The sequence below is a fragment of the Ochlerotatus camptorhynchus genome, unplaced genomic scaffold, assembly GCF_037179485.1.
Source record: "Ochlerotatus camptorhynchus isolate MF236.1 unplaced genomic scaffold, CSIRO-AGI_Acam_v1.1 ptg000250l, whole genome shotgun sequence".
Lineage (NCBI taxonomy): Eukaryota > Metazoa > Arthropoda > Insecta > Diptera > Culicidae > Ochlerotatus > Ochlerotatus camptorhynchus.
The window spans coordinates 703,444-717,169 of NW_027040740.1; the positions used below are offsets into that span (position 1 = coordinate 703,444).

The following is a 13,726-nucleotide window of genomic DNA, read 5'->3' on the forward strand; positions in this document are numbered from 1 at the left end:
AATCGGGGCATGGAACGTTGAACTACCGATTACAAATTTATAACATTATTCCACACGTTATTATCTCAAATAATCATTACCGCAAATCCCTTGCGAAAAGCTATTGATTATATATTTTCCTTATATATTAAAAGAAGGGAATATTACCAACAATCAATACGAAACTAACGATTTTAAATTGGCTCACTACTTGACTAGTCTATTGGTCCTAAGCAAATCGACTAACGTACCCCATTCCAGTATAAATTCCAGTACTACACTATTTTTGTTTTGATCCGTTATGAAAGTTTGACAGATAAAATGAGGGGTTAGTGGATTTTCCTATGTTTCGAGGGGTGAATCGATTAGCTTGGGACCGAAGATAGTACCAGAGCTGAGCCAAAAAGTTGAGCTCGTTTCTTCGGGACCTTCTGGTCTTACATCCAAAGAATTAATTAATTTCTCTTTTTTTATATTCAAAGAAAGGGAATTCCCTTCTTTATCGTTTGTCCAAAGAATTAATTATTTCCTTTTGTTAAATTTTCAAAGAAGGGAATTTCACTTCTTTATCATATATTTAACGAATTAATTATGTTCTCTTTTATATATTAAAAGAAGGGAATATTCCTTTTTTATCGTATATCCAAAGAATTAATTATTTTCTTTTCTTATATTTCCAAAGAAGGGAAAACCTCTTGACCAATTTAGAAGTTTTTCTAATACATGGCATACTTTTCTTACGCGAAAGAAGATTCCAGGAGTGACTATAATAAACAAAAATAGTCAATCTAATACATGCCATACTTTTCAGGGGAATGGTACATTCTGGGGAATGGTTCATTCTGGGGAATGCTTTTCCGGGGAATGGTGCATTCTGGGGAATGAGATTCTGGGGAATGGTTTTCTGGGGAATGTTATAGCATCGGCAGCGACGACGAAGAAGGTGGCGGTGAAATATAAGCGGAATCCTAACCTCTCCATCCGGGACGTCGCTGGCAAGCTCAATGTCTCCCAAACTACTGTGCAGCGGGCCAAGAAACGAGCCGATGTTTAAGAAGGTGAAGGTGGCGAACTGAGTTTACAATCAAAACACGTCGGCAATGCAGCGGTCCCGAAAGCTGTATACGAATCTGCTCACAAAGTTCGACTGTGTCGTCATGGACGACGTAACCTATGTGAAGGCGGATTTCAAGCAGCTTCCGGGACAGGAGCTTTATACCGCATCAGGAAAGTGGAAGGTGGCTGAAATTTTCAAAACCATCAAACAATCAAAGTTCCCGAAAAAATATCTCGTCTGGCAAGCCATATGCACGTGTGGTCTAAAAAGCGGCATTTTCATTACTACGGGAACCATCAATCAAGAGATCTACCTCCAGGAGTGCCTGGAAAAGCAGCTGCTACAATTCCTAAAGCAACATAATAGATATGTGCTATTCTGGCCGGACTTAGCGAGAAGATTCTCTTCGTCGACTTTATTACCTTTGCGACCTAATATTCCAACTTGCTTGCCGAATAAAAACTTATTCGTATTAAAACTTCAATGATTAATTGTTATATGCCTAATTGTTATTTGTATATGTCTAAAATTGAATATGAACTGGGTATCGTCGTATTGAATATGAACTGGGTATCGTCGTTGAATATGAACTAGGTAAACGTCTAGCTAGTAACATAAAGTTGCATGCACACTCTACAAGTTAAAATGTTGTATTTATGTATAATAAAAGCAAGACCAAGTTTGTTAAAATACACATTTAGAACACCTTAAAATTTATGCAGGGGATGGTTATTGGATTGTCGCGGGTGGATATAGGACTAATGGAAAGAGAGGAACAAAAAAAGAGAAAAAAAAAGAAGAAGGCAAGCTACTGGGTCTTCAGCGAAAATCGAGGCTTTTTCCCTAGTAGACACTGAAGTGAACAGACCATAGTGCGAAAATAATAAAAGTAGACGAAGCTACAACCCCGTGAGCGATTGTGGCCGTTTTCCCTAGACACCCACGGAGCGAAAGGGGTTAGTCTGTACCGCGCGTAGCCTGAAGTTTATCGGCTTTGTGTTATTTCGCCAATCATGACGCGACAACCCACGCTAGCTCCCAGTGCTACCGCCCTGGTGGACCAAATCTCGGCAATCCTAGCCGGTCCTCAAGTTTTGAGGTTAAACCGACGACACTCATCACGACATCGCGTGCTGTTTCCCAGAGTGAGCCACGCCCGACGGCAACTCTGGCCGTAGCCCGAACCACGGCCAACCACGCTGGTTCCCTGGGTGAACCCAACAAGACGACGACGCCCAGTAACAATACCGTTCCCCCGACCATTCGCCCGCGACCACGTGTCCCCTCAGCGGCCGGCCGGCCAACAAATTCACACCAAACTCACTGGTTTATCGGAAGCTATTAGGGTCTGGTTGGGCAAGAATGCCACCAAGAATGGTACCTTCCATATATGTCAAATAGTGGATGTTTATAGGAGTTTCTGCACTGTATTGCAAGTTCATATTATTTCCTTCATACATAAGCAATGTAATTCAAATTAATTCTCGTCAAAAGTTGTTAACGATATTTTCAAAATGTAATCAATTTTTTTTTTGTAACTGCAATGGAGTAAGAGCAAAGATGAATACTAAGATGAAACTGTCGGAAGAAAAACCATCAATTTTAGTGTCCTCTTTCACGGTCCCTTTCATCCAATGAATACCCCCCGTATTCAAAGTAATTTTGTGGTTTTGCTGCCCCCTCAGTAGAGATGAAATTTTGCGCTCATTTTTATCAAAACAAACACACCAAAATCAGAGATGTCCCATTTTTAAATTACTCGATTAACAACTAATCGATTATTTTTTGTTCGATGTGCTGCCATTTTTCCACCACGATCGGCACGATATAACCAACAATCAATACGAAACTAACGATTTTAAATTGGCTCACCACTTTAGTAGCCTATTGGTCCCAAGCAAACGATTAACGTACCCTATTCTAGTTGAAATTCTATTACTACACTATGTTTGTTTTGATTCGCTATGAAAGTTTGACAGATAACATCAGGGGTGTGTGGATTCATGCAGAACATGCAGGGGTGAGTGAAATAGCTTGGGACTGCTTGGGACCGTTGTTCTGGTACTGAGTGAGCCAAAAATAATAATGATTTTCTTCGGGACCCAGTGGTCTTAGAGTTACCTCTATGATATAACCATAGAGGTAACTCTAAGACTAGAAGGTCCCGAAGAAACGTGCTCAACTTTTTGGCTCAGATCTGGTACTATCTTCGGTCCCAAGCTAATCGATGCACCCCTCGAAACATAGGAAAATCCACGAATCCCTCATTTTAGCTGTCAAACTTTCATAACGAATCAAAACAAACATTGTGTAGTAGTAGAATTTCGACTAGAATGGGGTACGATAATCGATTTGCTTGGGACCAATAGGCTAGTCAAGTAGTGAGCCAATTTTAAAACATTAGTTTCATATTGATTGTTGATATAACAGATTAAAAATATTTTACTTTTCGGTTCGTTAATCGATTAATCAATTATTCGAATGAAAATCGGCCATCACTACATGAATGTGAAACGTCATTTCAAATATAAGGACCGTACATAAATAATGATTCAATTTGAAAGGGACCGGGCTAATCACAAATTACGTCCCCACGGTAACTGAAATGAACACGAGTGTTCACCGGTTGGTAAGAGGCCACCCCTATGGGGCAAAAGGGCCATGCGTCTTAAATTGCGTAAAATCTATTAATGCTTGTTTATAAAAATAGCATTTTGATTATTCATATACTAACAATAGCTGTTATTGTTTATTCGATTAAACTATTGCATGTTACAATATTATTCGATACATAACAAATGAACAATGTTTACCAATGAAATCAAATGAAAACTATCGTGTAAGATATTTTATGTAGCTGGTTTATTTATTTATTTATTTATTTTATTTATTTATTTATTTTATTTATTTATTTATTTGATTTATTTATATATTTATTTATTTATTTATTGTTTCAATGATTCATCTGACATATGGTTGTCTTAATGAATTAAAAAGTATAATTAAAACAAAAACAGGACACGTTCTAGATCAGGACAGTCTTCTAATAAGCAGTTAACGGCACATTAAAGTCAAACAATGCATAGACGTCATTAAACGCATTAGCGACGGCACGGATAAGTTCATTCAACCAACAGGGAGAGGGATAATGAGGTTAGAGTTATGATTTACAATACAAATATTTCATTATTCCTAAAACATGAACTTATTCCTATTCAATTTGGTATCAGCAGCGTAATTATACAATTATTACAGAAGCAAACATTTAAAAAACCCACACGAACAAAACAAAAACTAAACACAAGGTTAGTCAAACTTACAATCTAAGGTTAATATTCTTAAAGAAAACATATATAAGTTTCATAAACTCCAGATCGCGTCTACCCAAAATATCCCGAACTGGAACATTAGGTTGTCTACCTCGAGCCCGAAGGGAATCGTACAGCTCAGATCTGACTCCACGATGCTTAGCACAAGACCAAATAATGTGATCTGCGTCCTGGTAACCTTGTTCGCATTCACAGAGATTGCTGTCCTCCAGACCAACACGGAACAAGCTGACGAGTGACTGTTGACGATAAATGAAGAAAAATTCATCGTAGGCGATTTGTCGATCATAAATATCACCATAAAAAATGCCCACCTTAGCAAGTGAGTCCGCCATCTCATTGCCCGGAATCGAAGTGATGTGCAAAGGTGATGACAAAAAATCTTAAAGATAAAGCACTTAGAAGCTCTCGTATTTTCATGAGAAAATACGATGAGTGCTTCACCGGTCTCATAGAGCGAATAGCCTCGACAGAACTGAGACTATCCGTAAAAATAAAATAGTGATCTGGTGGAAGTGAGGCGATCGTTTCTAGCGTATAGTATATTGCCGCCAGCTCAGCAGTATATACGGAACAGGGAGCTTGAAGCATTCGAGAGGCGCTATGAAATTCGTTATAAATACCAAAACCAGCGGACCCTTCTATAGTGATCCATCTGCAAAGTACGATCTTGCGGAATCAACTTGACCAAACTTTGCAGTGTATAATGACGGAACAATCATGGAACGATGATGTTCTGGGATTCCGCGAATCTCTTGCGTCAGAGATACATCAAAACTAACTGAATTGCCGAAGTCGGAAAAGCATACATGATGAGGATTATGCTGTGAAGGGCTGACATCCTGTGTTATGTACACGTAGTACAATGACATAAAACGAGTTGGAGGGTTTAGCTCAAGAAGCTTCTCAAAGTTTTTGATTACCAGTGGGTTCATAACTTCACAACGGGTGAGGAGCCTGAGGGACAATTCCGAAAACCGATCCGATAGTGACAACATGCCCGCCAACACTTCTAGTGCATGCATCCTAAAGCGATACTAAGACAATGATACTGGATACGTTCCAGTTTTATTATGTAAGTTTAAGCCGCCGACTGGAAACAAAAACTACCGTATTCTAAAACCACTTTTATCGTTGTCCGGTACAACGTAAGAAGATCTTGTGGATGAGCTCCCCACCACGTTCCGGTAATTGTTCGGAGAAAATTGATCCTTTGTTGGCATTTTCGTCTCAGATACTCAATGTGATATTGCCAGGTGCATTTGGAATCGAACCAGACCCCAAGATATTTGAAAGACATAGAATGAGTGATCGGTTTATAAAAAAGTTGAAGCTTAGGTTGTGCTGGGCTATGCTTCCTAGAAAACACGACCAACTCAGTTTTCTCAGAGGAGAATTCGATACCCAGCTCGATAGCCCAATTAGACAAATTATCTAAGGTACCCTGTCATAGACACTACGCCGTCATCTGCAAGTTGTCTCAACGTGCAGTTGTCACTTAGACAATTGTCAATTTCTCTGAAATTATACACAAGGGGGCTTAAACATGAGCCCTGGGGGAGACCCCTGTAACTAAATCGAGAAGCTGTAGAGTTTCCATGACAAAAGCTCATATGTTTCTCTGAAAGCAAATTGTACAAAAAGTTATTAATTAATGGAGAAAGGCCACAAGCGTGGAGATTGTCTGAAAGGACTTCAACCGATACTGAATCAAAAGTCCCCTTAATATCCACGAATACAGAAGCCATTTGCGCTTTTTTAGCAAAAGCCAACTGAATTTCTGTGGAAAGCAACGCGAGACCTTGCCCCTACGGAAACCAAATTGAGTATCTGAGAGTAGGTGGTTCATCTCAACCCATTTGGCCAGGCGAAAAAGCAATGCACGATAACATCGCGATGGGACGATACGAGCCATGATCTGACGCGGGTTTTTCAGGCTTTTTAATGGCTATAACTCTCACTTGCCTCCAATAATCCGAAACAATATTGACAAAACAAGTTCAACATGCGCCTCTTAGCGACGTCTGGGAGGTTCTTCAACAAGTTGAACTTGATTCTATCAACCCCCGGAGCCGAATTGCTACATGGAAAAGAGCAAGTGAGAGCTCCAGCATTGAAAAAGGCTGGCTGATCTCTTCTACCGAATTCTTCGTTTCGCGATGAATCATCTCTGCAGGCACGGAATCAGGTCATACTTTATGCGCGTACTTGAGAATCCAACCATCTGAGTACTCCTCGCTCTCGTTGTTCGAAGACCGGTTACGCATCCTTCGCGCCGCGTTCCAAAGCGTATTCATCGACGTTTCGCGCGATAATCCGTCCACGAATTGCCGCAAGTATCCGCGTTTCTTGGCTTTGATGAGGCTCTTGAATTCGCGTTCAAGAGAAGAGTACGCTTCGAAATGCACGGGTGTTCCACGTTTCCGGAAAAGCTTAAACGTGTCGGACTTTTTTTTCTATAAACCTCAGTGCATTGATGTTCCCACCAAGGGGAAGGAAGTTTCCTACGGAGAGACGTTCCAGGAAACGGCCGAGTTTGAGCTCGAAGCGCGCTGTCCAAGATCAGATTGGAGAGGAAGTTATATGGTGGAAGCCCTTCTACCGACGACACGGCTTCCTCTATCGCGGTCTTGAACGTTGTCCAATCGATATTACGGGTGAGGTCGTAGGCGACGTTAACGGATTCCGACGGATTGTAACCACTGGCAATCGAAATTTTGATCGGCAAGTGATCACTACTGTGGGGATCCTAGATCACATTCCACGTGCAATACAACGATAATGAGTTAGAGCAAAGCGTATTTTTTGATTGTACGACTTTTCCCAGAAAACCAGTTCCCCGAAAGTTTTATCCCCGAAATACTATTGACCGAATGAACCAGTTCTCCGAAAGTTATTTAGAAAGTATAGTATTTAAATATGATCCTGTGGTTTGTTACAACCTATAGTTGCGGTATGAGGGTTGTGTCGGAACAATTGTCCATCGGTAGCTCTCTTAAAATAAAGCAGATTTGCATTTAACCAACTTCAAATTAGCCCAAAAATGGCGGAAACCAATAGATTTTTCTTAAGATTTTGGCTCCTTTGCACCTATAGTTGCTGTAGTGTTCCTATAATAGTGGAACCCATAAAAATCAATGCTTTCCACTATTATAAGAACCAAAGTTAGCAACTACCACTACTACTAGAACAGAGTTCTTATTAAATCGGACGGCGCCGATTGGGGTTGAACACAGGCCTTTTGGGGTGAGAGGCAATCACGCATACCACTGCACCACCGGCGCCACTGAAACCCAATTAGTTATTTATTCTTCAAAACGTTAAAGGTTCGTTCTTTAAAGTTTTGAAGAATAAATATCTAACTATTTTTCAAAGTGATACCAAATCACAATCAAATTAAAAAACAAGCCGTTAGGGGCCATACATCTAATTGGTTTTATCAAAGAGATATCATTTTCCTTTCTTTGTATTACGGCTCGTTCTTCAATTTTATTACGATGAGATATCGCTTTGATAAAATAGTCAAAGAACGAGCTGTGATACAAAGAAGGGAAAATTTTGCTTATGCAAGAAATTTCCATTATTTGAATCGTAGTTCGCGTCCCCATGACATACATACTAGCCAAGACTACAAATCAACTACAATCCAATCGTGTTCACTCGGCTGTCGACAGAAGCAGGCCACTCTCTATGTGTGTCACGCGATCGTCTGTTTACTCGGCAGCAACCATTGTGTGGTCTTCCTCATTGTTATTCATCAGCAGTTCTTTCGGTCGATGCGTCGTCGACTTTGGAAAGCAACCGTTTAGTGATGAGTGTGTGAGTGCTGACCACGTTTTGCGGCCATTGCTGCAATGGAAACGCTCTGTTGGTGATACTGCCATACAATGAAACCAAATTATAATAACTACAATCCAATGATTTGTAGTCTTCGATACTAGTCAGATGGCGACTCCTTATAGGCCGAATCTCAAATTGCATGGAGCACGAAGAAATCAATGTGTGTTGAATAAAGACAATAGTTTAACTTTCTTTAAAACTACATGTAAAGGTCAAAAGCTTCTGAAATAGGATTACACCGATTTCAAGAGCTTTTGACCTTTACATTTTGTTTTAACGAAAGTCAAACTATTGTCTTTATTCAACACACATAAATAGGTTTATTGTGACATTGTTCGATACAAGTAGTTACCTTTTGGTAAATAACTTTCGGGGAAAGTGTTTTCGGGATACTGATTTTCGTGGAAAAGTCATACAATCGTTTTTTTTTATTTTACTTTTTCTAAGTTAAAAATTTGCTTTTTATGTACGTTGACTTGTGCAGTTATGTTAATAGATAATTACTATGCAAAGTAAATAAAAATAATGATTACTGTAGGTTATACAGTCTATACAGTTATAAAGCTGAACCATAACATTTGTAGGTACCTTATCAGTTTTGCGTTACAAAACCGAAAAGAGAAATAATTCGGAAATAATCCCTGCTCTTTTCAGATTTTCAATGACAAAACTGATTCAAATATTATGATTTAACTATTCTTTGCATGTCTACGTTGAACTCTGATGCTACTCTATCAATTGCTTAAAGTAAAACCAATTTTCATCAACTGAGTGAAAAGTTATTAACAAAAGAAACATTTTAAGAAAAAATGAGCATAACAACCATGATCAAAGCAAAAAATCAAAGCAAAGTATTGCTAGTAACAAAATGTATGATTTTATTGGTAGAACATCCATACAATGTTCAATTTTGGCCAAACGATGTTGTATTGAGCGCACTTAAACCCCCTGATGATAAATAGATAAGAAGCAGACGAACCCGTCATATTCCCTATGTGATGTTGACCGGAACTACAAACTATAAAACTTACACTTTCCAATGTTGTATCCGTTTTGGAAATATCCAAATATTCTAAAACGTTCGGTTGAGCCAGGAAATTATACAGGTTCTGAAAAAAAAAACAAATTAATGATAAACAAACATATTAAATGAATTTATGATTCAACTTACGTTAACATCATCCTTTAGATTGTTTCCACTCAAGTCTAAATATGTTAAGGAATTGGAAATGTTTTGATTCAACGAGAGTGAATGAGCTATCTGGTTGACTCCTTTGGAAGTTAGACCACAGTGCGAAAGCGATAGGTTTGACAGACCTTTAGAAATTTTTGCAATAGGACCTGCTAAATGCCCGGCACCTGAAAATACAAAGGAACAACAATTAATCCTTCCTGTGGAGTGTATTGAAAAGTAACTTCAAACATTCAAAAAATTAAATAAAGGTAAAAACTTCGTCCAAATTTTCAAATCACAAGCCTTTTTTTTTAGTTTTAGTTTTTAGTATTTATAATAGTCCAACAGAAAAATTGAACATATTGTTGATTTACGTAGAATAATCGCGTTATAGATTTAACACCTTTTTTCCTTGCTTTGTTTTCCGTGCTGAGCACCCAGGGAGGCAGCTCCCACATCTGGACCCTATCTATCGACCTTATAACTCATGAACCGGGGACCAACGGCTATTTTAAATCAAGTTCTGATAATTCTCTCAAAATTTTAGTTCATTTGGATTTGCACCGGTCCTTTGAAGTTTATCTGAGAATTACTATGCTCTTATGGGAAATTTTATCAGCTACAACTTTGCTGGAGACTACTACAAGGTAATTATTTATCAATTGATTTCAAAGCCGATAGCTTTCTGATAAGATTAATCGGTTGCTTCTTTTTCGCATATCAAGCTTATTGCTTATCGCATATTAGCTTTTTGCGTGCTCTCAACTTAGTGTTCTAAATGCACTTCCACAGTTATTAATTGAGAGCTTTCGATGCCAATACCAATGCATGAATTTGTATATTGCGTGGCAAGCACAATGATACTCTATGCCCAGGGAAGTCGAGAAAATTTCCAACCCGAAAGATTCCCTCGACTAGACCAGGAATCTAACCCGCCGCCTCCGGCTTTGTAATGCCGTGCCTTTACTGACTAGGCTATGAGGCCCCACTCATATCAGTAATGATATCGATTTATGATTGCTGTAAAAATTCCATTTTAGGAGCGGTACCCGAGCAAAGTCGGATATCAAAATACTATCAAAACGATATCTAATTTTGGTTTTGAAATCATGTTGACAACATATTTTGATAAGCTATTTTTTTAATTTCGATTTTGATATTTCTAAAAAATATAATTAAAAACAAAATTTGATATTTAATAAAAAAAAAGTATCCACATTTATCAATGAAATCTACATTTATTTTTATTTTTTCTTCTTACGAGTCAATCAGGTTGCTTTATGAACATTACAAAGACAATTATGATTTTTACAGTGTTGTTTTAAAACATTTATTGATATTAATCTACCTGAGAATTGAATTTACATATCGATATAAAATTGATTTCGTCCAGTGCGTCTGTAATACTTATACTCATTAACTATCAGTTCTCTCCCACCAAAATAAATATCGTCATTAATGTCTGTTAAAATATGTTCGATGCGAAGGAATTTATCATTCATAATGATATAAGAGTCATTGTAGACTATTTTTTTACATGATTCACATCCTCTATTTTTATGCTAATAAACCTCAATCGTTCGTCATATTTTAACTTTGCAACAAATAACAAATGCGATTCATGATATACTTTCTTGTAATTTGTACCACTGGATGATTATTTCCAGTTCTGTACTTTAATATGGCACCATTCGCACTTTATTGACAACATTTTTTGATTTTGAACCTTGATATCAACCAAAAGATTTCAGATTACTAAATTTAATATCATGATATCAAAATAATAACTGATTTAGTTTTTTTAATTTTTTGGTTTCCTACCATAGTTATAATAATATATTGATTATTTAATGATGATTAACTAAATTACTAATATCAAAATGCAGACATGGATTTGTTGTATGTATGTATGTAAGTAGCCACCATCCTAGCTTGGGTCTTGCCCTGCATGCGGCTCCACTCAACAGCAAGATCAAATTCCATCATCATTCTGAATTCAACATACTGCTGTATTGTAACCGTTCACGAATTTTCGTTGAGGTTTTCGTAGAACTTAGTGGCTTAAGCACCACTTTCGATTAGGAGAGACCACTGGTCATGTTCGAATTTTGCCCGATTTATGAGACCTTATCTCAGAGAACCTCTTGAACGGTTTCCGATTACTAATGGCACAACTAGCTTTAATATCAAAAGTAAAACGCCAAGTCCCGTAGAACCGCAGATATTATCGGAACGAAAGAATTACTCTGACTTACCCAGAACATGAACGAAACGGAAAGAGAAAGAAGGAATTCTTACTCAACTGAGCGGTAATCGAAGGAAAAACTGAACGTAAGATAGCGAGTGTCTTTTATTCCAGGGAAAAAACATTCTAAAGCATAAAAAACTAATCTTCAATTTTCATTAAACACTATTATTGAGTTCGTTTATTCGGGTTGGACTTCTCGATGAGTGTACGGAAAAAGAGCAAATCATGGCCATGAATAAAAACATGCTCTAACATACCTGCGCAGGTTTTTCGACGCGAAGAACGACGGCTCGATGATGGCTGACGGTGGGGACTCGACGACTCGATGATGGCGACGGAAGGCGACCTTCCAGTTAGCGTGGCGATGGCGGCGAGGCGTGATGGCGCCGCACATGAGCTGCAGTATGGCGAGCAGCGATGAAGGTGACCCGTGCGCAGTATGGCCGAACTAGAGTTGCGGCTGGACGGAAGGCTTCCGATTTAATACGTCGAGAGCTGAGCATCGACCGTAGTCGTGCTTTCCCGGGAGATTCGCCCCTCAGAGAAAAGAGGGCCAACTTACTGCCGCACGGCTTCGCGTACTAAGCTTCCGCTATGACCGCCCGGGATGGAATGAAACCCACCCTTCTCCTTGGATTGAATCCGGACCGTAGTACGCTCTTGGCTACGCACTCAAACGGTCCGCGCTCTCGGAAAGAATGGTCCACAAGGGGTTGTAGCGGGAAAAGGACCTCGTCGACGGTTGATTTGCGACCGTCGGAAAGTTTCGCTCCGTGGAATAGCGAACTTCACTCTTCTCCGTTTGGCTACCTTTGAACAGGCGGGCCTTCGCTTGGCGCACGAGTCTGATAGTCCGTTTCACACGGACGACGGAATAGATGCCACTTAACAGGACCCCTTGTCCGGCCTTGCGATAGCCGAACTGAAGATAAAAATCCAGCCCGTACAAAAAAAAGCGCAAAGCGCTAGAAATCCAACGCGAACTCACATTAATTAAATAATTACAATATAAACTAAAATCAATTATTACCTTTTTTGTACAAAATTCACTGAAACAAAACGAACAGACTACGCGGAATTTAAAACTACCTTAGCTACACTGTACAAAGAAAGGAAACGTCTTAGTAAAACTTCTGAAAATAAAACTCACTTACTAAAGTTTAACTACCTTTTAAGGCAATTCTAAATGCACAAACGACTTTTAACGAGAACTTAATTCGCGCACTTCTGTTCACCAGCCGATTCAAAAGCGAAATGGACGAGTCAGAGTACCTTTCGCGGGGAAGAAAGTTCCTAACGACATTCTTCTTTAGAAATTAAGGTTGTCTTTTAAAAAACGATTCTTTTATTCAAAAATTGCGCCAAACTAATCGAATGGCGAAGTATTTCATGGCGCCTTCCGAAAGCATGTGCAATAAAAATATAGCAAAAGGTTTATCCTGGACACCTAACCATAAATAACGCGTAACTTCGATATGAAACGCACGAAATATTTCACTACTGAATGAAATCTAAATGAAAATTTAAATAATGAAATGAATTTTATTTTAAATTTAGTTGAACTTAATCGATAAAATATTAACAGAAAGAAAAAAAAAAAACAAAAAACCGCACAGCGTTACAGTATGAAGGGCCAAAAAGGGTTGGACGGACCCGTAAGCAGAGGCACTTACGCGAAACCCGCGGGAATTAGAGAATCTCCTTCCAACAATATGATCCAACAAAATGAATAACGAAATTCGCAATACATGTTAAGCTTTCCACGGGATGGTTTGTTTAAGAAGAGCGCGTCAAATTCATTGCAACTGTTGGAGTGAAATGTAACTATCTAAAATGACAGTACACTTTCCCTCCTAGACTCCGGTTGGCACTCCACTCCATTGTCCAGTTACAACTTCAATGATGCCCTGATGCTGCCTCCTGTCCCAGTATTTATTGTAATTTACATTATGAATTTATATATAATCATGTGATATATAATGTATATAAAATATGTAGTAAAATGAAAAATATAATAAAAAATAAAGATGTTTTACAAAATACAAATAACCTAGATTGTTGGGTCCTATACACACACTTTTTGTTTTATGTTCCATGAA

At 38.6% G+C, this 13,726-nt stretch overlaps 1 protein-coding gene across 4 annotated transcripts in view; it reads right to left on the bottom strand.

The window, feature by feature from the left end:
• LRR (Leucine-rich repeat) overlaps positions 1-13,726 on the bottom strand; it is a 68,270-nt gene that overhangs the window by 18,908 nt on the left and 35,636 nt on the right. For all 4 annotated transcript variants that reach the window (XM_065226396.1, XM_065226395.1, XM_065226394.1 and 1 more), the window contains exons 8-9: positions 9,377-9,564; positions 9,237-9,314 (exon numbers count right to left, since the gene is read on the bottom strand). In XM_065226396.1, coding sequence (XP_065082468.1) covers positions 9,237-9,314; positions 9,377-9,564 — 266 coding nt within the window. The remainder of the gene's footprint in view (positions 1-9,236; positions 9,315-9,376; positions 9,565-13,726) is intronic.